The sequence below is a fragment of the Globicephala melas genome, chromosome 1, assembly GCF_963455315.2.
Source record: "Globicephala melas chromosome 1, mGloMel1.2, whole genome shotgun sequence".
In the NCBI taxonomy this organism is placed as follows: Eukaryota; Metazoa; Chordata; class Mammalia; order Artiodactyla; family Delphinidae; genus Globicephala; species Globicephala melas.
In genome coordinates, this window is record NC_083314.1 from 72448970 (window position 1) to 72476871 (window position 27902).

Consider the following 27902-nt stretch of genomic DNA (forward strand, 5'->3'; position numbering starts at 1 on the left):
TTGTGACACGTGGGCTCAGTAGTTGTGGCACACGGGCTTAGTTGCTCCGCAGCACGTGGGATCTTCCCAGACCAGGGCTCGAACCCGTGTCCCCTGCATTGGCAGGTGGATGCTTAACCACTGCACCACCAGAGAAATCCTAAACCTCTTTCACTCCTAATTCCAGTATCTGATTCTCAGAGAACCTAACTCATGTGCTGAAACCTTCAACTGAATTTTTTCTTCCTTGCTTTAATATTATTTTTTAAATGATTTTACGTTAAAAAGTTTTCATACACAGACTGAGACCTGATGTACCTTTTCAAAAAACCCAGCCCCTGGGGTTTGATAATTGTATAAATTGAAGTTTAAGAAGTATCTCCTTCATTCTCTTCTTCACTTAGCAGATCTTACTCATCCTTGAGGTCTCAGCTTAAATATCATTTCTCCATGGGGACCAGCATCCGTAGAACATACAGAGATGTCCCAAAAGATAGAGTCTGCCTGGGGAGATAAAGATGTTTTTATGGTCATATGATCACAGCAACATAGGAACTGCTAAGGGAGACCCGAGGCAGAGCATCCTGAAAGCCAAATGATAGGGCTGGATAGAAAGTGTTCAAAGAACTTGGGGAAAGTGCTATGTCTGGGAAGTCTGGGAGTACAGAGAGTAGGGATCTAGGAAGGCTTCATTTAGGAAGTGGGATTTCAGCTGAGTTTGAGGGACAGGAAACATGAGGCAGTGGGTAAACCATCTTGCCAATCAGGCTCAGAGAGAGAACTCTTCCCAAGGTGGACACGGAGGGGCTTAGTGAGATGGAGGAAGTTAGAGGGCTGCTACATAGGGTGAGAGTCATTTCCCTCTCCTCAGGACTGTCAGTTGGTCACTCTGTCTCTCGCAGCATCCTGGCAGCTTGTCTTCTTCACAGCCTTCGGGGCTGACCAAGTCACACCTGGAGCACACCGGGACACAGGGCTGTGGACATGGGGGCCCTTCCATGGCTGCTCCTGCTCTTGCTGTTCCAGGAAGGTGAGACAGACTGCTAGCTCCAGGACAGGAGTATCTCTTTCCCCCTCTGTTCTCCTGCTGGGTCTTGGGCTAGCAAGTCACCACCTTTGGGACCAAATGCTTCAGCTCTTCTGGAGTAAAGAGGACTAGGGTGTGGCTTCAGTGCAGGACCAAGAGATGAGGAAACCTGGGGATATGGAAGGGGAAGCAGCCCCATATCCCTTCTGGGGATATGGAAGGACAGCGAATGGAGAAGAGAAAATTTGGAGGATGGGGCACAGATGGAAGCCGAGCCCTGGTAGGTGCTCAAGTCAGGTGCAGCAAAAAGCTAGAGCCAGAAGAGGCAACTGGAGGGCAAGGTTGAGTGTGGGTCCTAGAAAATACTCAACTGAGATTGAGACCACAGCCCTGCTGCCAGTCTCAGCAGCCTAGAGACACCAGCTGTGTTGTTTCCATCTTTTCTTTCTTTATCTGCAGCCGAAGGGGACTCTGGAGATGGCGTGGATCCCGAGGAAATTGTTGCAGTCCTTCAGGAGTCCATCAGCCTCCCCCGGAAATACCATTGGATGAAGAGGTTGAGAACATCATCTGGTCCTCCCACATAAGCCTTGCCACTGTGATGCCAGGGGAAGAGGGACATCCGGCTACCATCATGGTGACCAACCCTCGCTATGAGGGCTGAGTGAGCTTCCTGGAGCCCACCTACTACCTGCACATCAGCAATCTGAGCTGGGAGAACTCGGGGCCTTACCAAGCTCAAGTCAACCTGAGGGCGTCCCAGATCTCCACCATGCAGCACTACAATCTTTGTGTGTCCCGTGAGTTTACTGGGAACCATAAAGCTGCTTTTTCTGGCTCTCCTGAACTTCTCACACAAAGGATCAGGGGTCTTAGGACTCGGGGTTATGGCTTGAGGGTCTGGGATGGGAAGGCAGTCTGCCTCCAGTGTGTCTGACCCCAGTATCTGCACTGCAGGTAAAGTGACCTGGAGTAGCAAGACCCTGGACTGAGGCTGTTCCTGTGGATGTGCCCAACGCAGTGAGACGGGTCAGGGGTTTCGTTTACAGACGTCTAGGGAGCCTTTCTCTCCCAGTGAGATTCTGCATCCTGGGCATGAATGCCACCTCCATTCTTGAGCCTTTTGTCCTCCTGTGTGATTTGAGGGCTACTAATCAGGGTCTCCTCCCTACTTGACCCCAAATTTCCTCTTAGTGCCTGTGACATTGACTGATTTTCTTTTTCTTTTTTCATTAATTAATTAATCTATTTTTGGCTGCGTTGGGCCTTCATTGCTGCGTGTGGGCTTTCTCTAGTTGCAACGAGTAGAGGCTTCTTTTGCTGCGGAGCTCGGGCTCTAGGTGTGTAGGCTTCAGTAGTTGTGACTCCCGGGCTTAGCTGCTCCGCGGCATGTGGGATCTTCCCGGACCAGGGATTGAACCTGTGTCCCCTGCATTGGCAGGTGGATTCTTAACCACTGTGGCACCAGGGAAGTCCATTGACTGATTTTCTACCTTGAATCTTGCAGGGGCACTGATTAAACTATAAATGCCCCTGGGAGGGGTGATAATATTTTCTAAGATCAAGGAGGCAGGACAGAGTCTGAAAGAAGGCGGGGTGCCAAGGTAAGAGAGAGAAGGCAAGTCATAAAGGGGAGGTAGAAGATGCCAAAGGCAGCTCTGTCTGCTTGGCCACTGCCCTGGGGACTCTGGAACAATAGGTTTGATGGTGGCTAGGTGCTGTTAGTTTGGCTTGTTTGTTAAGTGAAGCAGGTCTCAGTGGGCAGCGTCCATACCCCAGTGTTGAAGAGCTTAGGAAAACAGACCCAACCCCTGATTACTTAGAGGGTCTTTGTGTTTCTCCTTCATCTAGGATGGCTGTCATAGCCTCACATGGCTGTGAACTTTGAGATCTCTGGGGAAGAAGGTACTGTAATATGTCCTTGACATGATCCACAGGGAGGCAGGCCTGGATGTGACCTACTGCTGGATATCCTGGGAGGACGGCGCTGACACAGCCCATGAAGGCCCTGTCCTTAGCATGTCCTGGAGGCCCGGGGAAAAGTCTGTCTCCTACACATGCAGGGCAAACAACCCCATCAGCGACGTCAGTTCTCATCTCATCCCTGCTGGGCCCTTCTGTGCAGGTACCAGGGCCCCAGAGACAGCCCCTGAGCGACCACAGGGCCTCAAGTCTACCCGCTCCCTCCCTCCCTTCTCCCCAGGAGAGTACATGGAATCTAGATCTAACTACTCCCGTGGAGACTTGACCCCTGGATTGGGGAGGGGCCCCCCACTTTCCCTGTGCTCCTTCCTAGTCCTCCCAGCTTCCAAAGATCCCTTCTAGTCTCTTACTCAGGTTGAGATTACTCCTCAGACCCCAGCCCCTGAAATTCTGTGAATAGAATATACATTTCCTGGGATACTTGCCAAGGAACATCAACAGACTGTGAACTTGAGACCCCCTGTGTGGAATTTGGGGTAGGTGTCTGCCCCCTAATCCAGGCCTTCCCTCTGGTGAGCCCCTCTCTCTTTGCCTTCTTCTGTCCCAGATATTGGCTACCCTTTGGAGAAGTCTTCCACTTCCTTCTGTCTCCTGGCCAAGGCATTGCTCATCCTCTTGCTTTTTGTAATTCTTGCTGTGGGGCTCTGGCTCATCCGAGTCCAGACAAGATGCAAAATGCCAAGAATGAAGAAACTCAGGAGAAACAGAATGAGACCGAGAAAGAAGGGGAAGCCTGGCCCCAGCCTGGCCTGACGGCCCCCTGGGGACCCCTGCCCTGAGCATTGTTTCTTCCCAGCCCCAAGGGAGACCTTCCTCTCCTTCCCAGACTCATCTCTTCCCAGGGGGCCAAAGGGTGGGTGTCCCAAGGGCCATGCTCCCCGAGGGAAGATTGTCTGGCAATAAAGTCAAATTAGGTGACCTCACTCGGGAGGAGCTGTTTGGTCCTTCCCTGGGTGACTCTGGCAGAACCTGCTTTCCTGCATTTCTTCCATTCCAGTTACCCTCTTCCAACCCCACGTGCTTCCCTCACCTGCCTTTGGGAAGGAAAGTGAGTCTAAAAGACCCGCTCACAATGAAGTGTTGGTATGTTATTATTCATGCCTAACCCATTCCCCACCAACACACATAACATTTACACTTCAATAAGAAAAGTGGGAGATTCCTTTTAACCTAATAGAAGCTGTGACTCCCGAATGGGAGATTTCAGGCAATGAGAACGCTACATAAGAGCGGTGTTATTCCTGCCAATCTTTCTGCTCTCACACCCTCCTTCTGCCCTGCCCTTAGCTACTCCCACCCACCCCACCCCACCCCAGTCTAGCGGCTGTCCGGCACGGGCGCTCTGAAGCACCCCAGTGCAGTCCTGCTCTGGGTCTGACCTTTCTACTCTGACCTTTCGGTCATCTCCCTGGTGCCAGCTTCTCTGGGGCTCTGGTACCTGCCCCACAGAGATGGCAACTCAGCCGGATTAATAGCAGAGGTCTGCCCTTGACCTCTGTTTGTGGTTGGTGTTACTGTCCTGTCTGTCCCTTCTCCATAGACTTCCAGGCCTTACACCTTCTCTCTGGACTCTTGTCCTGGGTTAATGCCCACCCCCTACACATACATTACCTGTGCCCCCCACAGAAGCCTTTAAGTTTATATGTTCTTTCTCTTTCCCAAGCCCAGGGATCAGTCCGAATTCCTCACCCTCTGATTAAGTCTTGGTCATTCTCCCCACATCAAATCTTGTAGATGTTACTTAATGTGGCTGCTGTGGCCGGGTGGGGAGGGGGGGTGAATTGGGGAGGGAATGGAAAGCCACTCAACTCACAGGACATGCCTAGGGAGTGAGTGACCTGGAGGAGGGTGGTGTGTAGGATACGGTAGGGAGATCACTGGGTGAGATCTCAAGAGATATGGGCTATGCTCTGCCACTGGTCTCTGGCTTGGGACACTTTGCCCAGCAGATGTCCATGGGGGCACCGTCCCTTTCCACCAGGAACACGTGCTTTGAAGGAGAGGCAGGCACAGGTGCAACTGACTGGCGCTCTTACAGAGACAGGGCTAAGTGAATGCCTTGGCTCCCACAGGGGCGGGAGGGGCCGGTAACCCCGGGGGATTTTAGAAGAGGGTCTGAGGGGTAGAGACAGAGCCATGTGGCAGAAGCCATGCCAGACGTCTCTCTGCATCTGGCTTTCCCCTCTCAGTAAGAAGGATGCTGACCTCCAAAGTGTTTCCCAAGAAAAGGAACACTGAGGCTGTGAAGGGGCAGTGGGACGCACTGGGGAACCACGGGGACCAAGGATGGCTTTAGGGAAAACAGGACACATGGACCAGGCACTGGGACACTCCAGGAGGGGGGCTCCACTGGGACACTCCAGCCAGGGGTATGGTGGAAACCAAGGGTCAGGGTCTCCAGGGCTGGAAAGGAAGCAGGGCCAGGAGGTAAGCAGGGGCTTCCTGTCTAGGTTTCTGGGCAGCAGATGGAACCCTGTAGGGCTTGGGAAGGACGTGATGAGGTTGGGAAACCTGTCCCCAAAGAGCTCCTAAGAATAGCAACCGATCCACTCTACTCCCTGAAGGCCTGAGTCCTTGTCCTGCTGGAAGGCAGTCCCTGGCCTGAGGCTGGTTCTCTGTGCCGCCCTTTGGGCTGAGGAGGCCCACCTCCAGAAACGCACGAAGTTCTAGGACCAAGCCTGCAGCACCCAACTCCTCTCATTCCTTTAATACCTTTCTGGAGACTGAGTGGAAAAGGCCAACAGCCATCTTGCACACACAGGGGCAGGTCTTTTCTTATCTATTTCAGAGTCTGGCCCAGGAAGTCAATAAGGGAATGAATGTCACTGTATGGCTGGCCCAGGGCCCTCCCTGGAATTTGGCAAAATACCTTCTCACACCCAGTCTCTGGACAGAGAAAGGCTGAGGTCCTCAACCAGTCCAGAGCACCTGAAAGAGGAAGGCTCAGACCCTCAAGAAGGTGGAATATAAGCTCAGAGAGACCCAGGCCCCTTCCTCTGCAGGAAGCCAGGATAATAATCACCCGACAGCACTTTGCCTTTTGCAAAGTTTGCTGTTTGGAAATAGATGAAAAGCAAACTGAGGGGAGTAGGATGATATTTGAGCATTGACGTGCCAGGCATTGGGCTAGCCGTGGAGAGGTGGAGAAGACACTGTCTGCCCTCAAGGAACTCTTTGTGGGGTGTGTAAGATATAATTACAACGAGCTGTGACAAGGGCTATGGGTGAAGTTGAGGGCATGGTGGGAGGAGTCGTTGATGGTGTCCTGGAGGGAAGAGGTAAACAGAATTTTGACCTGTGATTAGCAGTGAGTTCAGGGAAGGGAGAGAAGGACATTCTAGCTAGACAGACGATAAGTGGGAAGCCACTGATAAGTGAACAAGCACCATGAATTCTAGGGACTATGGGGCCACATGTGCTGCCCTGTGATGAAGGGGTAAGTGATAAATGAGTCTGGAGAGGTAGGCAGGGCCCCTCTGATAGGCTAAGGGCTGGGGAGGAATTCAAGGACGAACAAGACCAACTCCACACACTCATGGAGCTAGAGTCTCGTTGGGTCAGCAGATAGGCACGCCAACAGCCAAAGGACAATCAGTGAGGAACGATACCTCTTTTCTGATCAGGTGACAGGACCAGTGCTCCTAGCATGTGGTCAGCAAAGTCCCTGTAATTGACAACATTGTCTGGTCTTCTTGTCAACAAGTTGAAAATACGTGGGCTGGCTGAAACTTTGGTAGAATGATGCTAGGTAGAATCCTAGCAGATTGAATACACTATACCAGAGCGTGATGATTACAGATCCAGGACAACCTAGAGGAAAATCTTTAGTTTTGAGCCTCAGGGACTAATTTTACCGACTTTAACTCCTGGCATGGTGAGGGAACAAGTTAGGGTTAGGTTCCTTTTCTTACCAAAAAGCCAACAAGATGCATCTGAATCAGAGCAAAATGACAGTAATAATAAAACACAAAATAAACTTCCAGAAAAAAAAAATGACCATATTATAAACTTAAAAAAATTGAAAATCATTTTAAATCCCAATTTTACAAAAAGTTATTTTAATGTCCAAAAGAGTTTAACTTATCTTCAAGAAAACACTGGAGACAGCAGAAATGAAACCTTTGAACCAGAGATGGAGCTGATTCTAACATGGGGAAGGGAGATCTTTCCCACTAGTTGGTGAGGGGCCAAGATGTAAAACAGGTTGCGCTCTTCGACCATATTTCCTAGGCATTCTGCCTGGCCTTGCTTCCATGCTGTGTCCACTGACATGTTTTCATTAGAGTGTCAGCACTGTTAGGTCAATCTGTTACATTGTAACATTGGAAGCAGCCACTTTGGGAAAATGTGCTGAAGGGATTGTGGGAGAGATCAGGCCACTGCTCCTGCCTCCTCCCTCACTTCCCATCCCCCTATTTTCATCTCAGGCTGTGGCAAAAAGCACCCAGATGTTTACACCTGGAAGAACTTTCCAGCAGTCAAAGTCCCTGAAGATGGGGTTTCCCTGGGGCGCAGTGGTTAAGAATCCACCTGCCAATGCAGGGGACACGGGTTCAAGCCCTGGTCTGGGAAGATCCCACATGCTGCGAAGCAACAAAGCCCGTGCGCCACAACTACTGAGCCCATGAGCCACAACTACTGAGCCTGCGAGCCACAACTACTGAAGCCTGCGTGCCTAGAGCCCGTGCTCCGCAACAAGAGAAGACACCGCAATGAGAAGCCCGCGCACCGCACCGAAGAGTAGCCCCTGCTCGCTGCAACTAGAGAAAGCCTGTGCAGCAACGAAGACCCAGTGCAGCCAAAAAAAAAAAAAAGTCCCTGAAGATGGAATGAGTCACTCTAAGGGGTGGTGAACTTCCTGGCCCAGAATGTATGGGGCTGGATGACCACCTGGAAGGGAGGATGTGGCAGGGATACTGGTCCTGAGGTAGGAGATAGATGGGCACTTGGGCTGGACAGCTGGTGTTTGTCGTGTGGAGTAAAACCAAAGCTTTGTTCTCACCCAGACACTCCAAGGACAAAGTTAGTGGCGGAAGCTGAGCTCTGCTTAAGTAAAGAGATAAGGGTCCCACTCCTGAGGTCAAGGGAAACCTCCCTGTCTGCACATGTGCAGGAAGGCTCCTTGGGGGTCAAAAATGGAGGGGGCACCACCCCATAATAAGTGTGGATCCCACACAGGCCTCTGGGGTGGGATCCATCTTAGCAAAAAGTTGTGCATGCATGTTGGGGAGGGTCCTAGGACTGGTCAGGTGTGCAAAAAGAATCGAGATAATCGGCCAAAGGTAAACAGAGACACAGGAGGACTGTCCTGTATAAGTGATTTAAATCACCTCTTCACTGCTCTCCTCCTCATTAGAGAGGATGCCCATACCCTTTCTCTCCAGGTGTATATTTCTACCTTGCTTCAGTCTTAAATAAACTGTTTTTCTGTGTGCTCTCCCACTTGTGCTGTGTCTCTAATAATAAACTTTGTACCGGGCTTCCCTAGTGGCGCAGTGGTTGAGAGTCCGCCTGCCGATGCAGGGGACACGGGTTCGTGTCCCAGTCCGGGAAGCATCCCACATGCCACGGAGCGGCTGGGCCCGTGAGCCATGGCCGCCGAGCCTGCGCGTCCGGAGCCTGTGCTCCGCAACGGGAGAGGCCACAACAGTGAGAGGCCCGCGGACCGCAAAAAAAACAAAAAAACTTTGTACCTGTTTTTACAGTTTTTGCCTGCTTGAAACATTCTTACTTTCAATGGAGGTAAGAGCCAGGGAACTTTGTCTCTAGCCCCTAGCCCCTGGTGGTCTGGCGGTTAGGATTCCTGGTTTTCTTCCAGGCTTCTCAGGGTCAATTTCTGGGCAGAGAACTAAGATACCTCTTCAGGACCGCTTACCGATGTCCCTCCGAGTTCAGTGTGAGCCGTGGTTAGACCTAACCTGTTGGATCCCTCCTGGTGTTGAGGCCATGATTGGGAATGGTGCACTTGGAGTGGCAGGACTTCAGCCCGGGGGGAGATCAGAGTGCTGCTTTTAGGGAAGGCTTCCAGGGCAAGACCCGGACAGACTTAAGACTGCTTAAGCCTGGGGGGGAAGGTGTCATGACCCTGCATCCCCAAGGCGGCACCAAGGTGAGGAGGTAGAAAGCTCTATGGGGCACACATGCAAGATGTATTTTTGCCTGCTGTTGAAGTTTCCAAGGGGGTGGGTGTGATGGAGCCCCAGCTGGGTCTGATTCCAGTTCTGCCCTGTGCTAGACAGGAAGTCTTGGGCAGGTGACTGCACCTCGTGGAGCCTCAGTTTTCTTATTAGTCAAACAGAGCCATACCTACTTCTCAGGGTTTCTGTACAGGTTACGTAAGAGTCATGAAGCATGTAGTCCAGGATCTGGCTCCCTGTAGGGGTTCAGTAAATGATCACTTATTTCATTCCTCCTCTCTCAGTCTCCCGTGCCAGGATGTCTCTCCCCTCTGGGCCCGTTTCTCTGGGTAGCTGGTGCTGGTAGCTAACTTGGCAAACCTCAGGCTGGGAGCGCCGCCTTCCCCTCTGCACACCGTGGGCGGCGCCTGGGCAAGATTTGGGAGCTCGCCAGTGCAGACAGGTATTTCCAGTCCAGCCAGAGAAGAAATGTGTGGAGGTGGGAATGGGGATGGGAGAGGAGATCAGAGGAGCGGGGTGGGTCCCCTGGGAGGAGGGCGGGGAGTCCTGCTCCCCGCTTGGTGCTCCTGCCCCCAGGCTCAGATTTCAACCCTAGCTGCCACTTCTGCGGTTAAGCCCGTTAGGGGAGGGGAGAGGGTCCAAGGTGGCTTACACAGGAAGGGAGGTGTGCAAGGAGCCGGCTGAGGGCCGGCTCCTGCGACCCCGGGAGCCCGGGACCTGACCGGCGTAGCCCCTCAAGCTTGCGGCGGGAAGCGGCCAACCGGCCTTTCCACCCTTCGTTGTATCGAGCTCCACCAGGGGGCGACCCGGGCCCACGTGCCACCCAGTCCTCCTCTCTCGAAACTACAACTCCCAGGCCGCTCGGGGGTCGCGCCCGCCTTGCCTCGCCTTCTGCTCGCTCCAATTGGCCGCCGCGGGAGGGGGATTGGCGGTCTCCAGGGCGACGGGCGGCGCTCTGGGCATCCGAGGCTGGGAGGCGGGTCCGCCCCCTATTGTGTAGCTGGAAGAGTGGAGCGGAGCGGTGCGGAGCAGGTGAGGGCGGGAGCGCCCTGGGGGCAATGGAACGGGGTGCCGGCGGGGGGATGGAGAACAGTGCGGGAGTTATGGGGGACAGGAAAAAGCGGGGGACTTGTGGAGAGAAGTGGAATTCTTCGGGGAGCAGAACTAGGGGAGTTCTGGGGAGTGAAGTGGAATTCTGGGTGGGTGGATGGGTGGGTGCTCCTGGAGAAGTGGAGGAGTTTTGGAGGTAATGACTGTGCCGGGGGTGGGGGATGGGGTTGGTGGGTTCCAAAAGCAGGGAGAAGTTCCAGGGGTCCGGAGAAGGCGAGGGAGAAGGGAATTGGGGGCGGGGTACCAAAAGTGTACTGTGGGCTGAGGCTAGCGAATTCTAGGGAGGGAAATTCCAGGGAAGAGAGGATAGAAGTGGGTGAGTGGCGATTCGGGAGGAGACAGGGAGTGCCTTGAAGCGGAGATAACCTGGTGCAATTGGAGATCAGGTGCGAAAAATAGGAATTTGGTGTGTGGGAGTTGTGAGAAGTGGGGATAACTGGGATGGGGGAATGAGAGAGTACTGGGTGGGGAGATTATTAGGTGAGGACGTAGTGGCCGACAGAAGAGTTGGAAGGATCTTAGGAAACACAGAGGAGTTCTGGGCAAACCTGGATCCTGAGGTTTTCAGAAAACTGAGCCAGGAGGGAACTGGGGGTTCCTATGCATTTGGAAAAAGATGTGTCCATGAGGTGGCTGGGGACAGTGGGAAGCAAGGGCGATGGGTGCTTGCTGGTGAGGTATCAGGAGTTAGACGTGCAGGGCCATTCAGTCCAGGCAGGGGTGTTTTATAGCCCATTCCGAGCTGTGAGGCCAAGAGTGGGGTGGAGGCGCGCAGAGCAGAGTCCACTTGGATCTTCCAGGCCCAAGGCAGCACCCCCCACCACCATCACCACCACCACCCCAGCCTGCTGTGACTTCCTTAGATGCTCAGGGGCTGGAGCTATCAAGAGTTCCTCCCCTCCATGCTCCAGGGCTCACTTTGTACACCCTAGAGACTGGTTGACTTTTTAGCTTCTCATGGACCATGCCTCTGGGGTTAGTGAAGGGGGAGCCTAGCAAACCTTAGGCCCCGAAGATACTGGAGGGAGAGTAAGTGGGAGGAATTGGGTTAAGGCACTTGGGTCATGGTGTCTGGCAGAGGGAGGGCTGCCTGGCAGCATCAAGAAGAGGAAGTGGCGTCAGCCGCCAGCCCCAGGACCTGCCCAGACCTGGAGGATGCTGCCTGGGCCCCCTTACCAGCAGATGGGGAGGCAATCATCCTCTCCCAAGTGTCTGACTCATTCACGGCTAAAGCAGTATTGGGAGGCTGATGGAGAAAGAGGTACAGGGCCTCCAGCTTGCAGGGTTCACAGAGGCTGGAGAAATGAGGCAAGGATTTGTGCTCTGGGGGCCACTTTCTCTGGGTTTTCATCCAGGCTTTGCCCTTAACTGGCTCTGTGCGCCTGAGCAAGGCTCTGAGATACCCAAGGTCCTTATTTGTCACCGTGGGGTGGAGGCGATAATACTGGTTCTACCTTGCTATCTGCTACCTTGTTATCAGCATCAGGACTAAGGAAAGAAGAGGGAGAAGAGGCTGGGCTATGGGGGTTCTTCATCTCCCATGCTTTCCTGAAAAGTCCTTTTCCAAGTGTGTAGGAACCCAATTTCCCTCCTGGCTCAGCTTTGCAAGAGCCTTGGTAACCTGCGTATCCCCAGAATCCCTCTGCTTTTTCTGAGATCTTTCCAGCTCCTCTGCTCCCCACATGTCCTCATCTGTCTGGTCTCCCCACCCGGCACTCCCTCACCCCAGCCCTTCCCCCACGCATCTGCTCTCCTCTCTCCTTCTTCTGCCTTTGCTCACCTCCAGCTTTTCTCTAGCTCGGGGTTTCTTCTGGTTTCCAACATTGGCCCACTCTGCACGTTGCCTTGCATTTTGCATCTAGATCTGGCGGTGCTCCAGAGGACGGCTTCATCAGGTGTTACATGAGCCAAGCCCTAACTGTCCAGAAGAGTGAGAGCTGACCCCCGTTACCCAGTCAGAAGGATTGACAGGGCTTGCTGGGCTGTGCAGGTCCCTGGGCCCCTCCGTCTGGGCCCCTGTGGATAGGAGGGGCCGGGTGAGCAGGCAGCTGGGCTATGGTTTGGTGCCTCAGTCTGGCCATCCTCAGCCTGATCATCGGCCAGGGGGCTGACGGTGAGCTGGACTTCCTGGGCTCTGGAACTCCCCGTTGGCCTTGGGGTGGGTGGTGGTCCCCTGGGGTTCTCTGTGCGCAGGTCAGCGGAGGGGAGGAGCAACACTGGTTCTGCAGAAGTCGAGGATTTCCTCAACCACTTCACAAAGGCCTGGGAAGCCCACAAAGATAGAGAGGGTATCTCCCCTCCCAGCCCTGATTCTGGCCCTCTGCTGTGTCCTCATGCCACGTGCCCTGCAGGTCGAGGGAAGCCTGAGGTGGTGTCGGTGGTGGGCCGGGCCGGGGAGAGCGCGGTGCTGGACTGTGACCTGCTGTCCCCGGCTGGCCGGCCCCCTCTGCACGTCATCGAGTGGCTGCGCTTTGGATTCCTGCTTCCCATCTTCATTCAGTTCGGCCTCTACTCTCCCCGCATCGACCCTGCTTACGTGGGTAAGGCTTATCATCAGGTGGGAGGTCGGGAGGTGTCCCCAACAAAGGTGGACTGGGTAGAGTGGGAACAAGTCCTCTTCTTAACAGCTCTGTCCCTGTCCCAAACTCATCTCCAGCTCCACTGCCTGAACTCTGCTTAACAAGCGTGGCTCTGCTCCCAAGCAGTGTTCATTCATTGAAGGATTCATTCATTTACACACACACACACACACACACACACGCACACACACACACACACACACACAGAGACACACATGTGTTCTCTTTAAAACTCCACATGGTCTGTTCCAAAGGAGATCCCGCAGCCCTATTCCAAGTGTCCATCCTACTTCTCTAATCGCTCTTTCTAGCTCATGAAACCTCCCAGACCATCCTCATTCTCCCTATTCTCCCTCCTTGGCCCTCTCCTGGTCCCTAGCTCTGCTATCTTCTCACTGCCCTGCCCTCTTCTTCCCCTACTTTCTTAAATGCTAGTTTGGGTGTTCTAGGCTTCTAGGGAGTGGGCTGAGGGGGCAGCAGGGTGGGTGGGTCTACGACCTGGCTGCTTTTCCACTGCTTCTGATTCTGGGTACAGCAGAGTTCGTGCATGGACAGGGTGGGCTGGGGATGGACCAGGCTCCCTTAAAGATCAGCAAATGGATGGAGCTGGGCTGGGTTCCTGCTTCAGCTGGTTTCTGTATGGACTTAAAATAGTGTATAGGCCTCCCTAGGGGCCTTCTCCTGTGCCCCAGCTGGCTCCCTCGAAAGGCTCAGCTTCCCCCTAATCCCCGATGGAGCCTTAATCTGAGCGGTTTAGTGCAGGTCTCCGAGGACAGTGTGTGGGAGAGCCTAGGGCTGGGGCTGGGGCTGCTGGGGAGAGAGTCTGGCTGCCTCCTCTTCAGAGGGGAAGCCCAGGAAAGGCCACCTGGGAGGACGTCGATGGGGGCAGGGGGACCCCCTCCCTTTTCCCTCTTTAGTTTGAATCCTGGGAGAAGCCACAGGATTGGCTGAGCTGTCGCCGCGGGGCAGGCTGAGCAGAGAGGGGAGGAGGCTCAGGCAGGTGCTGCAGGAGGGAAGAGTTTATTTTCAAACTGGGGTCAGTTGTTGGCAAACAGCCTGGTGGGAGCGTATGTGTCTGCACAAGCCCCCGGAGAACTGATGAAAGCGGGGCCCCAATTAGGACAAGTGGAGAGACAACGGCTGTGCCCACCAGCCCTTCCTGCCTCTGCCCGCCAGGCTGGCAGGAGCTGGGCTGCCAGGCTGAGGCTCCGCAGATGCAGAACGTTGCCCGACTGACGGCAGGGCACGGGGAGGTGGAGGACAGGGGAGAGAAGGGCTTTTCCTGGGCTTCCCCCAGGGAGATGTGCAACTCTCCTCCCCCCAACCCCCTGCCCTCTGTCCTGTCTTGAGGTCCCTCAGGCGGACAAACCCCTGGACGGTAGCAACTTTGCTACCTGTGGGTTTTCTTTCTGTCTCTGTGGTGTTCCTTTCAGCTGCAAGTCTTTCTTCCTACCCCTGCCCTTCATGCCCACCCCTGCCCCAACTCTGGAGCTCCTGGTCGGGCAGGGCTTGTCTGGGGAGTCAGGGCCCTGGGGAGAGGCCCTTGCACCCATTAACCCTTTTACTGCCTCCCAGTGTGGAAGGGGCCTCTCAGCCTTTGTGTAGGGGACTCTGAACTGCAGTTGCTAGGCAACGGGAGGTGAAGGTTGCTAAGGACAATGCTGTCCTGTCATAAACCCTCTGGGCAAGCGAAGGGGAGATGGCCTGGGACTGTGTGTGTGAGGCCCGTGGCCTAGAATGTGGGAGGGACCATGAGAGAGACTGGGGCTTCAGGGATGACACTGAAGAGAAGGCTTCCAATCTTTGAGGACCCTAGAACCCATCTAGCAGAGGAGACTGGATTTATAGACGAGTATAAAAGTAGTAAAAAGCAGGATAAAACAAGCCAGGACTAAATCCTAGGATGAAGTTAGCTGCTGTACGTAAGGAACCCAGCACAGAGCCTGTACAGAGTGCCTGCACGGTGTGAAACCGTGACTCGGCATGCAGAGGAAAGAGGGTCCACCTCCTCTACACCAGCTTTCCTGGGGTGGATCTGAGATCAGCTCTTCTAATTCATGGGACCAGCTTTGGGTCTTCGACTTCTGTGCTATATTTCTTGGGAGTTTCAAGATACCCCATGTGGCAGAAGGGACATGAATTTTCTCTCTGTCCTGAGTCATGTGATACAAATCAGTTACCTTATCCTCCACTTAGAACCACCTGGCTCCCTGTCATCATCTCCCCTCACTACCTTTAGCCTTGCATCCCCTCTGCAGAGTCACCTCTTCCTGGAAGCCTTCCATACTCCTCCTGCTTCTTAGCCTCTTGGAATATTTGTTAAGCTTCTGTGTGTATATGAACTTGCACGTGTCCATGAGTGTGGATTCCGTGCCTTCCTAGAGCTTGCAAGAATGGGGACTGTGCCTCCTTCCTCTACACTCCCCTGCACGTGGGGAGGTCCAAAGACACTCAGGCTCCGGCTCTGCGGGTGGAGGGGGGCCCAGGACTCAGGAGGATACAGGACGGCCTGCCCCTGGCCAGCGTCCTGTTCTTCTGCGACTCTACAGGTCTAGCCATTCGTACCTCACAGAAAAGTTAGGACATACTCTATGCTTTATTAGATGTTCTGATCAACAGACGTTTGGAGCTGTTACCCGTTGGCTACCAACATCCCCCGAGTGAGCATATACTGACTATGCTCAGCGATCAGTGCCCTGAGCGTCCCTTGATCCTCACACTAGTGTGCAATGGAGAGCACGCAGCATCATGAGAAAGGAGGCCTGGCTGGATCACCGAGTAGCTTATTGGAAAGAAGCTTAACATCAATTCCTTCTTCTATAATGGAATTCTTGGAAGGATTAAGTATGGTGACAATGCCTAATATTACGTGGCCCATATCCCAGACTCTATTTCCCTTCCCTCTTCTTCCTTCTTTGTAGCGACCGAAGATCACCGTAATGAAACGTTGCCATCACACGGGACGTAGTAGAGGTCGCAGGGAGTTCCCCGGTGGCCTAGTGGTTAGGATTCCGGGCTTTCACTGCCATGGCCGGGGTTCAATCCCTGGTTGGGGAGCAAGCCACGTAGTGCAGCCAAAAAAAAGAAAAAAGAAGAGGTCGCAGTGGGGTCTGCGGGGGTCCCATGCCAGGCAGTTTAGGGTTACTGAGGAATCCCACTGGTGGGAGGAAGGGTGTGATCATATTCAATATTTACCTGCATGACCCAGGCTTATCTTCTAGGTGGGGATTTAAACACCTAGCCCTTTAAGCAGCTCCACCCTTTCTAGAGAATCTGCGCCCTTGGACCTCATTCTTGGAAGAAAAAAGTCCCTTGCCTGAGCACAGCGCCGGCCTCAGCCTGATCATCTCCTCTTTTTTCCTTGATGTCTTCAGGGCCCGCACGGGTTTTGATTCTATTTCAGAAAGGTGAACCCTAGAGGTAGAATGCAAGCAGATGGAAGGGGGCAAGTGTGTGAGCAGCTTCAGACTGCCCAGTCTTAGAACGGGCAAAGTAGGGGCACAGTCTGGTTGCTTTCGTTTGGCATAACCCACAAGAATTAGAAAATGTCAGCTGTCCCTATCAAAGGTCAAGGCGGGGTGGGTCGCTGATGAATGTGGAGGGCGGGAGGCTGGAGGCAGCGGGACCTCTTTGTGGACTGTTGGTGTAACCCAGGAGAGAGATGCTATGGGACTAAACTAAAGAGAAGGTGGCAGAGAGGGAAACAGCATCCAGGAGGTAGAACTGAAAGGCTTACTGGACAAGCAGATGTGGGGTTAATGGAGAGAGCAATCTGGGTGACACCAGGTTTCTGGTAGGGTGACGTGCGTGACGGCACTGTTCACTACTACAGGGGAGAAGACGGAGAGGGTGTGTTGTCAGGTGAGGGGTGGTGCCAAGGTTGAATGCAGGCTGCTGATTTCAGATCATGAGCTCCTTCATTTGTTCAACCGCTTTTATTTAAGCACCCGCTGAGGTCAGGCACCATGCTGCCAGCCTTCCATCCACCCTACCTGGATTTTTTTCTCTCTCATTTTATAGATGAAGAAGTTGATGTTGAGAGAGAAGTTAAGTGATCTGGCCAAAGAAGTAAATGGCAGAGCCGGAGGCTAGGTCTCTGTGGCTCCCCAGCGTGTGCCTTGCTTTCTAGGCTGCACTGCCAGGGACCCACGAAGCTGTCTGGGGTGCAGGGCTCCGTCGGGGTGGGAGGGCACCGTCTGCTTGCGCTGGGGCCGGGTGATTTGTGGAGCTCTATGTAGTCTGTCAGCCGGGGCTTGGATGCCCTGGAGCGTGAGGGGATGGGGTGAGGAGGCTGCTGACCTTGCTGCCTGGCTGGTTTGGACTCTGGCCACCCTAAGGCGCTTAGGCCGCTGATAATAGCCCTGGCGGATTAGGGGGCTTTGGTAGGCGAGGTGTGGATCCCAAACCCAGCTGTGGTTTCTGGGCCCCGAGTCCTCTGGCAGGAGCACTCCCGGGACCCCCCTTACAAACAGAGCTCAGGGATGGGCAGATTCTGTACGAATCCAGAGGAGACTGAGTGTTGGCTCTTCAAGCCCCTTCCCCCTACAGTCCTGGAAGCTGGGCGTAGTTCAGTGCCCACCTGCTGCTGCTCTGGTTTCTCTTTGTCTAAGCTGGGTCCCAGCTGCTGAAAGGCAGGAGCCATCAGAGGGACTGAAGGGAGAGATCTGCCCTCAGTGACCCCAACCCCATCTGTGCCTCTCTGGACCCCACTCTATCAGGGTAACTGGGAGACACTGAGCCTGTTCTTGATGTCTGAGAATGACCAGTGTGACCAGGGGCCTGGGGCTCCCATGGGGTCCCTTCTGCACCCTTGATCCAGGGCTCCTCCCCCAGGGCGTGTCCGGCTTCAGAAGGGGGCATCTCTCCAGATCGAGGGGCTGCGGGCTGAGGACCAGGGCTGGTACGAGTGCCGCGTGCTCTTCCTGGACCAGCACAGACCCGAGGACGACTCTGCTAACGGCTCCTGGGTGCACCTCACAGTCAATTGTATGAGGCTGGGAGCAGGCAGGCTGTGGAGGAGGGAGGGGAGAGGAAGGAGGAGGGAGGGGAGAAGAAGGAGGAGGAGGGGAGGGGAGGAGGGGGAGGGGAGGAGGGCAGTCCCGATGCCCCACCCTTGCTGACACCTCCTGTTTGCTGGCTCCCTGTTTGCATCTTACCCCTGCCACCCCCACTCCTGCCCTTTCAGTTCCTCAAACCTGAATCCAATCAGCCTTCTCGACTCTTTGTTAGGAACTTCCTCTTCCTCTCTCTTCCCTGCTCCTGCCTCCCTGGCCAAGAGAGGGTAATGGGTAGGAGGGGATAAGGGGTTATTGAGCCTTGAGTGAAACATCACTCACGTGTATACAACATTTTGTTTTTTCAAAACACCTTTTGACCCAGTACCTCATGAATTCTGTCTCAACCCTAGGAAGCAAGGAGGTCATAATTATTCCCATTTCATAGATGGGGCATGGGGAGACTGGGTCATACCACTGATTAGTGGCAGAGCAGTCTAGAACTCAGGTCACCTGACTCCCAGGACAGTGCTTTCCTAGAGGGCACCTAGCTCTCTCCCAGCTCTGAACACCCAGCCTGGTGGTCAGCTCCCTAACCAACTCTGCAGGCCAGTGGGGGAACGGGCTTGTGCGTCCTTGCTGGGTCCTGGGTGCAGCAGACAGGGTGGCCCTGGGTTGGGAATTCCTATGAAGCTGGTGGGCTGATGGGCTGAAGGCTGAGGCCCTGATCTGCCTCTCTGGTCCTCGGACGCTGCTCTTTGGGCTGATGGCCCTTCTGGCCATCCCTGACGCCTCTCTCCTTGCAGCGCCCCCTCAATTCCTGGAGACGCCTCCCCAGGTGCTGGAAGTGCGGGAACTGGAGCCTGTGACCCTGCGTTGCGCGGCCCGCGGCAGCCCCCAACCTCGTGTGACTTGGAAGCTCCTAGGACAGGACCTCGGCCAGGGCCAGAGTCAGGTGCAAGTGAGTCGCAGGGCTGGACAGGGTGAGAGTGTGAGGCAGGTAGTGGCCTGGAAGCGGGGCTGGAGGCCAGGAGGTTGGGAGACGGGCCGGAGGAGGGCTTGGCATTGGCTTCCCTGAGCCCAGCACGCTGCCTCCCTCTGCTGGCCAGACTGGGAAGTGCGGGGTCTGAGGCCCGCCGTGGGCAGGGGAGACGCAAGAGTCCTTCCTCACCCACTTTGACTCTAGGTGCAGAACGGGACGCTGAGGATCCGGAGGGTGGAGCGAGGCAGCTCCGGGGTCTACACCTGCCAAGCCTCCAGCACTGAGGGCAGCGCCATCCACGCCACCCAGCTGCTGGTGCTAGGTGCTGTCTCGGGGGAGGGCCGGGAAACAGGACACACACGTGAGAGGACTGACCTGTGGCTGGAGGTGCACACAGCCAGCAGCTGGGGGGGGTGGGGTGGGGTGGGGGGGGGGAGGCTTGTGCCTGAGGTCAGGGGCCCATGGAGAGGGAGGGCGCTCCCAATACAGGCTCTTCCTCTAAAACCAGCATCTTGCCTGTAAAAGGATCAGTGAACGGAGATAGATATTTAGAGCCAGCAATGTGGTATAGTGAGAAGGGCGTGGGTGCTGGTGTTAGACCATGAGCCATGGAACCCCCTTGACCTCCAGTTTCCTCATCTATATGAAGAGGTTCCTATGTTCCTTGCAGGATTGTTACAAGAATTAGATTCAGACGAGCACAGTGATCATAGTAATTCCTGGCCAAGCCCTTCCCCTTAGAAAGCAAGCTGAGAAGTAGACTCTGCCTTCACGGAGCCTCTTATCCACTGGGGGAAATAAGACGCAGTGGCGAAGTGCCTGTCTCCTGGGTACTGTGGGAGAGGCAGTGCTGGGCAGTGGTGTCGAGTCTGGTGTTGAGAAGGCCTGAGTATGAATTTGCCTTCCCCGCTGATCTCGGGCAAGTCACCTCACAGTCTCTCTGCCTCTGAGCCTTCATGTCTTCACCTATGAAGTGGAGACAATAATTTCTACCACAAAAGGCTCTTGGGAGGATTAAATGAGAATAGCGCAGGTAAGGTGCTCAGCTATGCCCGGCATGCCTGTAAGTGCTCTATACACCAACTCATATCATTACCGCTTATTACTGACCACTTATTATAGGAGCCCAGAGAAGGGAAACAGCAGTGCAGCTGCAGACGCTAGGCTCTCAGGGAAGGCCAGGCTCTCAGGGAAGAGCATTCTAGACTGCGGGTCCAGAGAGCAAAGGCATGGAGATGGGAGTGAGTCTGGCCTAGGCGCAGTGAGCTGCCCATACTGACCTGAAAGAGTTCACAAAGACTTGACATATGAAAAGACAGTTGGCCAGGCAGGGGTTACAAGGGCCCACAGGGCTGGGTCAAGAAGTTTGAGCTTAATGTGCTAGGAGCCAGGAGCTGTTGTGGGTTCTTGAGTAGAAGTGTTCTGTGGCCAAAGGTGGGGGGGACATTTCTGCATGAATGGCCATCAGAGTGGCAGTGATGGCGGAGCTTGGAGTCAGGGATTGCTGCAGCATCTTGGGGTAAGGTACTGGGTACCCGGATTAGGGTAGGAGACATAGAGGTGATTTCAGGTGTGACAGATGAAGGATGGAAAGGGTAGTGGGTGTAAAGGTATAAAGGGTGATCAGAGGGGTAAAACTGATTCCCCCTCCCCAACACACACACACACACACACACACACACACACACCCCGGAAACTAGGTGAATGGAGGTGATGGGAAGGGGAGCTAGCCAGGGCAGAGGAAGAACTTGTGTTAAATAAAAGGGTTAGGACCTGTTTCCACTCCCAAGGCTTTGTAGCAACCAGCCCTGTATTCCAGAGAGCGGACCTGGGAAGAACTGTAGAAGTGACCCTTAGGGTTCCTGGCAGACTGGGCTGAGGCCTCCCCTCCCCCGTGTGCTCCCCCCGACAGGACCCCCAGTCATCGTGGTGCCCCCCAAGAACAGCACGGTCAATGCCTCTCAGGATGTTTCCCTGGCCTGCCAGGCTGAGGCGTACCCCGCTAACCTCACCTACAGCTGGTTCCAGGACAGCACCAATGTCTTCCACATTAGGTGAGGCATGGGGTGGGGTGGGGGTGGGGTACTGATGGGCAGTCTGAGTCCAGCAAGACCTGGACCCCCCTGCCCACGTGCCATACTGCAGCCGCCTGCAGCCCCGAGTGCGGATCCTGGTGGATGGCAGCTTGCGGCTGCAGGCCGCCCAGCCTGATGATGCGGGCCGCTACACCTGTGTACCCAGCAATGGCCTTCCACGCCCACCCTCGGCCTCTGCCTACCTCACTGTTCTCTGTAAGCCTGACCCCAGCTCCCTCCCCAGACTGCTCTCCTCCCCTGGGCCAGGCCAAGCTCCTCCCCGACAACTTGTCACTGCTTCCCCCCAGACCCCGCCCAGGTGACTGCCATGCCTCCTGAGACACCCCTGCCCATGGGCATGCGGGGGGTGATCCGGTGCCCGGTTCGTGCCAACCCCCCACTGCTCTTTGTCAGCTGGACCAAGGATGGGCAGGCCCTGCAGCTGGACAAGGTACAGGCTTGGGGCAGGGGATAGAGGACTTAGCTTGGTGGTATTCTAGTCAGGACAGCTGGGGCAGCATTAGATCAATTCAGTGACTGGGGAACATGCTGTGTAGGTTGTCGCATGGGGGACAGAAGCAGAGACACCCATGCCTAGAGGGGGCAGCACAGCCGTGCAGACACTGCTAGAAGGCCAGGAGGCAGCGAGCACCTTCCTCTTAGGACTGGTTGAGGATAGATCAGCAACAGCTTCTGGGACTCTGGTGATGGGCCTTGAAGGGTGGAGAGACATTCCATGCAGAAACCAGGGCAGGAACAGTATAGTGCATTTATGGCATAATGAGTCTCCCAGCTGGGGGGAGCTACAGTGCCTATGGGGACGTGACTAGTGCAGAGAAATCTGGAAAGACTGGTTGGGACCAAAAGGAGGAACTATGGATGCCAAGTTAATTTACCTCATTCCACGGGGTTTGAGATCTTTTGTTTGTCGGCAAAGACCACAAATTCCTTGTGGGCTAGTATTTCATCTTTTAATCCTAGTCTCCCCAGGGCTACTGCAACTGTAGTGGTGCTCAATAAATTTTTGTCTAAGGTTTAAAAAAAAAGTCCAAAGGCATTCGGAGGCAGTGAAGTTGCTTGGGCAACGGTGTGATAGGAATGGAGAGGAAGAGACTGGACAGACAGAGGGGGTACAGAGGCTATTGAAATGAGAGTGTGGGTGAGAGGTTACGAGGCCTGAGCTAGAAAGGAGGACATGAAGATAGATGGGACAAAAGGCCTTCCCAGGAGGACAGACGTGGGGCGTGAGACAGAGTGAGGAGTCGGATGTTAGCCTTTAACACAGAACTAGGGAAGCCAGGAAGAAGAACCGATTTGGGGTGGAAGATGCAGAATGTAATCTCGAGTGCTGGGAAGACAGCAGGCCGGGAGACCCACACCTTTCAAGCTCAACCCCAGGGTGTGCCGTGCACACTGGATTCCCCGTGAGTGGCTCTCCTGGAGTCTGCAGTCCCAGTCTTCACCCCCATTGGTAGTGGCCCCTCTGTAGGAAAGAGGAAGGAAGGATGGAATTCACAGAGAGGTCTGGCCTAGGGGTAGGGTTGTGGCTTCCTCTGCATAGATGTGGGTCCCTCCCGGGCATTGCCTCTCTCCATCTCTGGTCTGGCCTCCGCTGAGTTTCTCTCTCTGGTTGTCATCTCCTCATGCCTCCAGTTCCCTGGCTGGTCCCAGGGCCCAGAAGGTTCTCTGATCATTGCCCTGGGGAATGAGGATGTGCTGGGAGAATACTCCTGCACCCCCTACAACCGTCTTGGCACTGCAGGGCCCTCCCCGGTGACCCGCGTGCTGCTCAAGGTGAGGCTCGGGGGGGGCCAGCGGCAGCAGGTCAGGTGGCCGAAGATGCGAACCTAGTGCTGACACCGGGCTGACAGAGGCGGGTGGGACAGACACATGTGGGGAGGGGGGGTGGGCTTCCCAGTCTGTGTTTCCCACGGTGGCCACGGCAGCAGCTGTCAGATGCCATCACAGAGGTTTTTGCAGAGATGGTGCTGGGGAGGTGGGGCATCGGTCACCTCCACACAGTAAGATATCCTGCCTGCCCCGACCCTTTAATTTGGACCAGGCTGCCCTCCGCTCTAGAGGGAAGAGAGTGGGAAGCAGAGGGCAGGGTGAAGGGTGTTCTGCAGAGGTTTGTACGTCTCCAGAGAGGCCCTCGTCTCTCCAGCAATGTCCCTCCAGCTTCCCTGCTGGGGAACAGAGAGAAAGCTAGAGAGACACTGAGAGATGGAGACAGACGCAGCATGACGGGGGCCCCGCAGAGGGGAAGGAACGACCCTTAGACAGCAGTGTGAGAGAGCCCCCTCCCAATGCCAGATCTGGCTTACAGGCTCCCCCAGCTTTTCTAGAACGGCCCAAGGAAGAATATTTCCAAGAAGTAGGGCGGGAGCTACTCATCCCCTGCTCTGCCCGAGGAGACCCTTCGCCTACTATCTCTTGGGCTAAGGTAAGGCTCCTGACCCTGCTCCTCCTGTATTCACGCCTCCTATGCCCCTGCCTCTCCGTACCCCTGGCCGTTTTGTGGGAGGGAGAAGGGGGAGGAGAGGGCTGTCAGAGGCAGGGCGGGGAGGAAACTGGAGCTGCCCAGAGAGATGAGTGGCGCCCTTGGTGAGGGGTGGCTGCGTGTGTCCTCAGGGCTGACCAGTGGTTCTGTAGGTGGGCCGGGGGCTGCAGGGCCAGGCCCAGGTGGATAGCAACAGTAGCCTCATCCTGCGACCGTTGACCAAGGAGGCCCACGGGCGCTGGGAGTGCACAGCCAGCAATGCTGTGGCCCGAGTGGCCACCTCCACGAATGTCTACGTGCTGGGTCAGTGGGGGCAGAGCCAGCTGGAGGCAGCCATGTGGGAAGGAGATGGGAATAAATCATTCTGGGGGGCCCAGATGGGGGATCTTGGGTGGGGTGCCCCTGGGATGATGGGTGGAGGGCCGAAGCCCTAGTCTCCCCCTAGCTCTTTGCTGTCCCTCAGCACCCTGACCATCATCCCTCTGTTCCCCCCACCCAGGCACCAGCCCCCACGTCGTCACCAATGTGTCCGTCGTGCCTTTGCCCAAGGGTGCCAATGTCTCCTGGGAGCCTGGCTTTGATGGTGGCTACCTGCAGAGATTCAGCGTCTGGTACACCCCACTGTGAGTGACCTGCCCCTGCCATCCCTCTCCCTCAACACCCTGATTCTCTCTCTGGCCCTCTGTCTTTTCTCCCAGCCCTCTATCCCAGCCCTGCCCTAACTCTGCTGCCCGAGTTCCAGAGAATCTCAGGGATTCATGGCCCAGGTCCTGAGACCCCGGATGCTGAAAGGGAGGGGAGAGGTCAGCCCCCGTTTCCTCCTGTCCTCCAGGGCAAAGCGTCCTGACCGAGCCCACTACGACTGGGTGTCCTTGGCTGTGCCCCTGGGGGCTGCTCACCTCCTAGTGCCAGGCTTGCAGCCCCACACCCAATACCAGTTCAGCGTCCTCGCTCAGAACAAGCTGGGGAGCGGGCCCTTCAGCGAGATCGTCTTGTCTGCTCCTGAAGGTGAGAGACCTCTTACCCAGAGCAGCAGACAGGGATAGGCAAGGGCTGTAGGGACCTGGGTGGGAGGGGGCAGAGGTGCTGGGCAGCTTGGGGGCCAGAGGGCTTTGTGGAAGATGATCCAGGCTTGTCTTTAGGGGCTCTGGGAGAGCAGCTGGGCACCAGGGGATGTCGAAGGCCAGAGGAGCAGGGGAAGAGCGCTGGAAATCCCATCTTTATGAGTCTATCTGTCCCATTCAGGGCTTCCTACCACACCAGCTGCCCCCAGTCCTCCCGCAACAGAGATGCTGCCCCCCCTGTCCCCTCCGAGAGGTCTGGTGGCAGTGAGGACAGCCCGGGGGGTACTCCTTCATTGGGACCCCCCAGAACTGGTCCCTAAGAGACTGGATGGCTACGTCCTGGAGGCACGGCAAAGCTCCCAGGGGTGGGAGGTGCTGGATCGGGCCGTGGCAGGCAGTGAAATGCAGTTTTTGGTGCCAGGACTTATCAAGGTAGGTGTGGGAAGTGGGCACAGGGAGGGTCCTCCCAGCAGCCCTCCTGCCCTCTGCTCCACTCCCCAAACCTGATCTCACCCTGATTTGACTATCCTCACCTCCGGCTGTCCACTTCACCCGTACCTTCCAACTGCAAAGTCTTTCCGAACGGGGTTGGGGGTGGGCAGTGCTGAGCCCTGACCCCCTTCCTGGACCCCAACCCCCAGGACGTTCTCTACGAGTTCCGCCTTGTGGCCTTCGCCGGTAGCTATGTCAGTGATCCCAGCAACACGGCCAACGTCTCCACTTCTGGTGAGAATCTGGCAGGAGGGCAGAGCCCTGGGCATTGGGGGGCTCGAAGCCCACTAAGTCGTGGACACCGACCCTCCCCCGTGGCCCTTTGCCCAGGCCTGGAGGTCTACCCCTCGCGCACACAGCTGCCGGGCCTCCTGCCCCAGCCAGTGCTGGCCGGCGTGGTGGGCGGGGTCTGCTTCCTGGGCGTGGCTGTCCTCGTGAGTATCCTGGCCGCTTGCCTTATGAACCGGCACAGAGCCGCACGTCGCCACCGCAAACGCCTCCGCCAAGGTAGGCCACCTGGGGCCCCGGCCAAAGAAGGGCCCCGCCCCTCCATAAGCACCTCCTACCTGGAGGAGAAATCCCTCCCTCCTACATGGGCCAGGTGTGTTCCCACAGCCCGTGGTCCTGCTTCCCCACTGGCCTCCACTTTTCCCAAGCAGATGAGATTGGGTGCCTGTGTCACCTCTGGTTCTCCTGTCCTTACAGATGCACCTCTTATCTTCTCTCCGGCCGGGAAGTCAGCTCCCCAGTAAGTCCCTCCACTTCCTCGGCTTCCTTCTGTGAGCACCAGGGTTCTCTGCTTCCTTTTCTGCACCTTGGGGTAGGAGGGGTAGGAGAGGTGGAACAGAAGTGAGAGGGAGGTAAGGATGGAAGTGCAGAGGCCCCAGCCTGGGGGCTGGTCCAGCGTTGCCTGTGCCTCCCCTCCACCGCTCCACCCCTCCACCTTGTGGGTCCTTTTCTCCCTTGCTCTCCCTAGCTCTGCTCTGTTCTGCATCAAACCTCTCAAGGCCTGACGCTGGTTCCTGGGAGGGGGACTGGCCCCCTACCACAGACCCTGATCTCCTGTCCTTCCCCAGCTCTGCTTCGGGCTCGGGCAGTCCTGACAGCGTGGCGAAGCTGAAGCTCCAGGGTTCCCCAGTCCCCAGCCTGCGCCAGAGTCTGCTCTGGGGGGAACCCGCTGGACCCCCCAGCCCCCCTCCGGATCCTCCACCTAGCCGGGGGCCCTTACCCCTGGAGCCCATTTGCCGGGGACCAGATGGGCGATTTGTGATGGGACCCAAGGTGGGGACCTCCCAAGAAAAGTCAGGCCCTGAGCAGGCTGAGCCTCGGACCCCAGCTCAGCGTCAGGCCAGGTCCTATGATGGCAGCAGCAGCCCCAGTGGGATGGCCCAGCCCCTCTGCATTGCAGACATCAGCCCTGTGAGGCCCCCTCCAGCAGCGCCACCCAGTTCCCTGCCAGGTCCGGGACCCCTGCTCCAGTACCTGAGCCTGCCCTTCTTCAGGGAGATGAACGTAGATGGGGACTGGCCCCCCTTGGAGGAGCCTGCTCCTCCCCCAGATTACATGGATACTCGGCCCCGCCCCACCTCATCTCTCCTCCACCCCCTGGACTCCCACTCTGAGTTCCCCAGGGCGGCGCTTCCTGGGGCTGTGCTCGGGGTTGGGGCCTCCCCAGAGCCCCCGTACACAGCGCTGACTGACTGGACACTGAGGGAGCGGCTGCTGCCAAGCCTTCTGCCTGCTGCGCCTCGGGGCAGCCTCACAAGCCAGAGCAGTGGGCGGGGCAGCGCCTCCTTCCTTCGGCCCCCCTCCACGGCCCCCTCTGCAGGAGGCAGCTACCTCAGCCCCGCTCCAGGAGACACCAGCAGCTGGGCCAGTGGCCCTGAGAGGTGGCCCCGAAGGGAGCATGTGGTGACGGTCAGCACCAGGTGAGGGCAGTCCCTGCCCAGCCCTGCCCTATCCAGGTTCTCCCCACCCCTCTCCTATACCGTCTGCCTTCTCTGCTCCATTCCCACCCTGGGACCAGGAGAGCTGAGGTCCTTTTGCTGAGGTCCAGGGATCTTCAGAGGAAACCCATGGCCCACCCTCAGCTGGGGGTCCCCGGGTTCAGGCTTTTCTGGCTACCCTCCATTGCTCCACCCATACCAAACGTCTGTCCCTTTTAACAGGAGGAACACATCTGTGGATGAGAACTATGAATGGGACTCAGAATTCCCAGGGGACATGGAATTGCTGGAGACTCTGCACCTGGGCTTGACTGGCCCTCGATCCCGACTTGAAGCTGAGCCAGAGCTAGGTGTGGGAGCCCTCCAGGAAGGCAGGCACCCCTGGCCTTGCTGTCCTGCACCCACACCCTTAGGACCTAGTCAGTTCCCAGCTGGGCCCTGGGCCCCAGGCCCTCTCCTCTTGCTGTCTTGGCTTCTCTGCATTGGCAGGCCCTAGGGAGCCTCATGGTGCCGGTGAACCACAAGACTTCACCCAGGGAACCTTAAGACTTCTTCCTCTCGTTATTCTGCCCTCTTGCAGGTGCGAAGACTCCAGAGGAGGGCTGCCTCCTGAATACTGCCCACGCTCCTGGCCCTGAGGCCCGCTGTGCTGCCCTTCGGGAGGAATTCCTGGCCTTCCGCCGCCGTCGAGATGCTGCTAGGTTCCGGCTACCGGCCTATCGACAGCCAGTCTCCCACCCTGAACAGGCCACTCTGCTGTGAATGCCCTAATGTGAGGCAGGGGGAAGGCACACGGACCCTGCAAAGAAGGCCCCCAGCAAGAACTAGCTCCAGCCTGGGACACTGCCCCTCCTCTTTTGGTGCTCAGGCACGGACCCTGACAGTGGGCTTGGTGTGGGATGTGCTGAGCCTCTAGAGTCTGGGGACTGGAACAGGGATCTTAGGTCTGCCCGTGTGTGTGTGTGTGTGCGCGCGCGCGCGCATGTGCGTGTGTGTGGTGTTTGTGGTGTGGGTGAGGTTTTTTTTACAGGTGA

At 56.1% G+C, this 27902-nt stretch overlaps 2 protein-coding genes across 4 annotated transcripts; both read left to right on the forward strand.

Moving 5' to 3' along the window:
• Positions 1-963: 963 nt before the first annotated feature.
• On the forward strand, positions 964-3742 carry SLAMF9 (SLAM family member 9). Its single transcript, XM_030842331.1, is given in 7 exon segments — positions 964-1009; positions 1462-1496; positions 1498-1537; positions 1540-1806; positions 2858-2928; positions 2930-3131; positions 3537-3742. Coding segments are annotated over 7 exon segments (867 nt in total).
• A 5888-nt stretch (positions 3743-9630) lies between these two features.
• IGSF9 (immunoglobulin superfamily member 9) lies at positions 9631-27892 on the forward strand. Of its 3 annotated transcripts, XM_030841916.2 has the most exons (21): positions 9631-10158; positions 12099-12349; positions 12588-12776; positions 17649-17801; positions 18616-18770; positions 18996-19113; positions 20704-20845; positions 20937-21082; positions 21175-21317; positions 22520-22660; positions 23193-23309; positions 23519-23669; positions 23866-23989; positions 24199-24374; positions 24612-24862; positions 25072-25156; positions 25253-25429; positions 25628-25670; positions 25999-26850; positions 27091-27218; positions 27449-27892. In XM_030841916.2, exons 2-21 carry the CDS (start codon positions 12292-12294, stop codon positions 27628-27630), a joined length of 3531 nt encoding a protein of 1176 aa, XP_030697776.2. In that variant the 5' UTR covers positions 9631-10158; positions 12099-12291; the 3' UTR covers positions 27631-27892. The 3 variants fall into 3 exon arrangements, with proteins under 3 accessions (XP_030697776.2, XP_060153611.1, XP_060153610.1); XM_060297628.1 differs by having other exon boundaries at positions 25072-25429; XM_060297627.1 differs by having other exon boundaries at positions 25253-25670.
• Positions 27893-27902: the final 10 nt, after the last annotated feature.

What these genes read in the sequence shown, in the direction of transcription:
- IGSF9 (XM_060297627.1), top strand. Translation starts at nt 12,292, where the DNA reads ATGGTTTGGTGCCTCAGTCTGGCCATCCTCAGCCTGATCATCGGCCAG. An exon ending in CATCGGCCAGGGGGCTGACG is followed by an intron (nt 12,350 to 12,587) that starts GTGAGCTGGACT and finishes CGTGCCCTGCAG; the next exon opens with GTCGAGGGAAGCCTGAGGTG. An exon ending in AGCGTCTGGTACACCCCACT is followed by an intron (nt 23,990 to 24,198) that starts GTGAGTGACCTG and finishes CCTGTCCTCCAG; the next exon opens with GGCAAAGCGTCCTGACCGAG.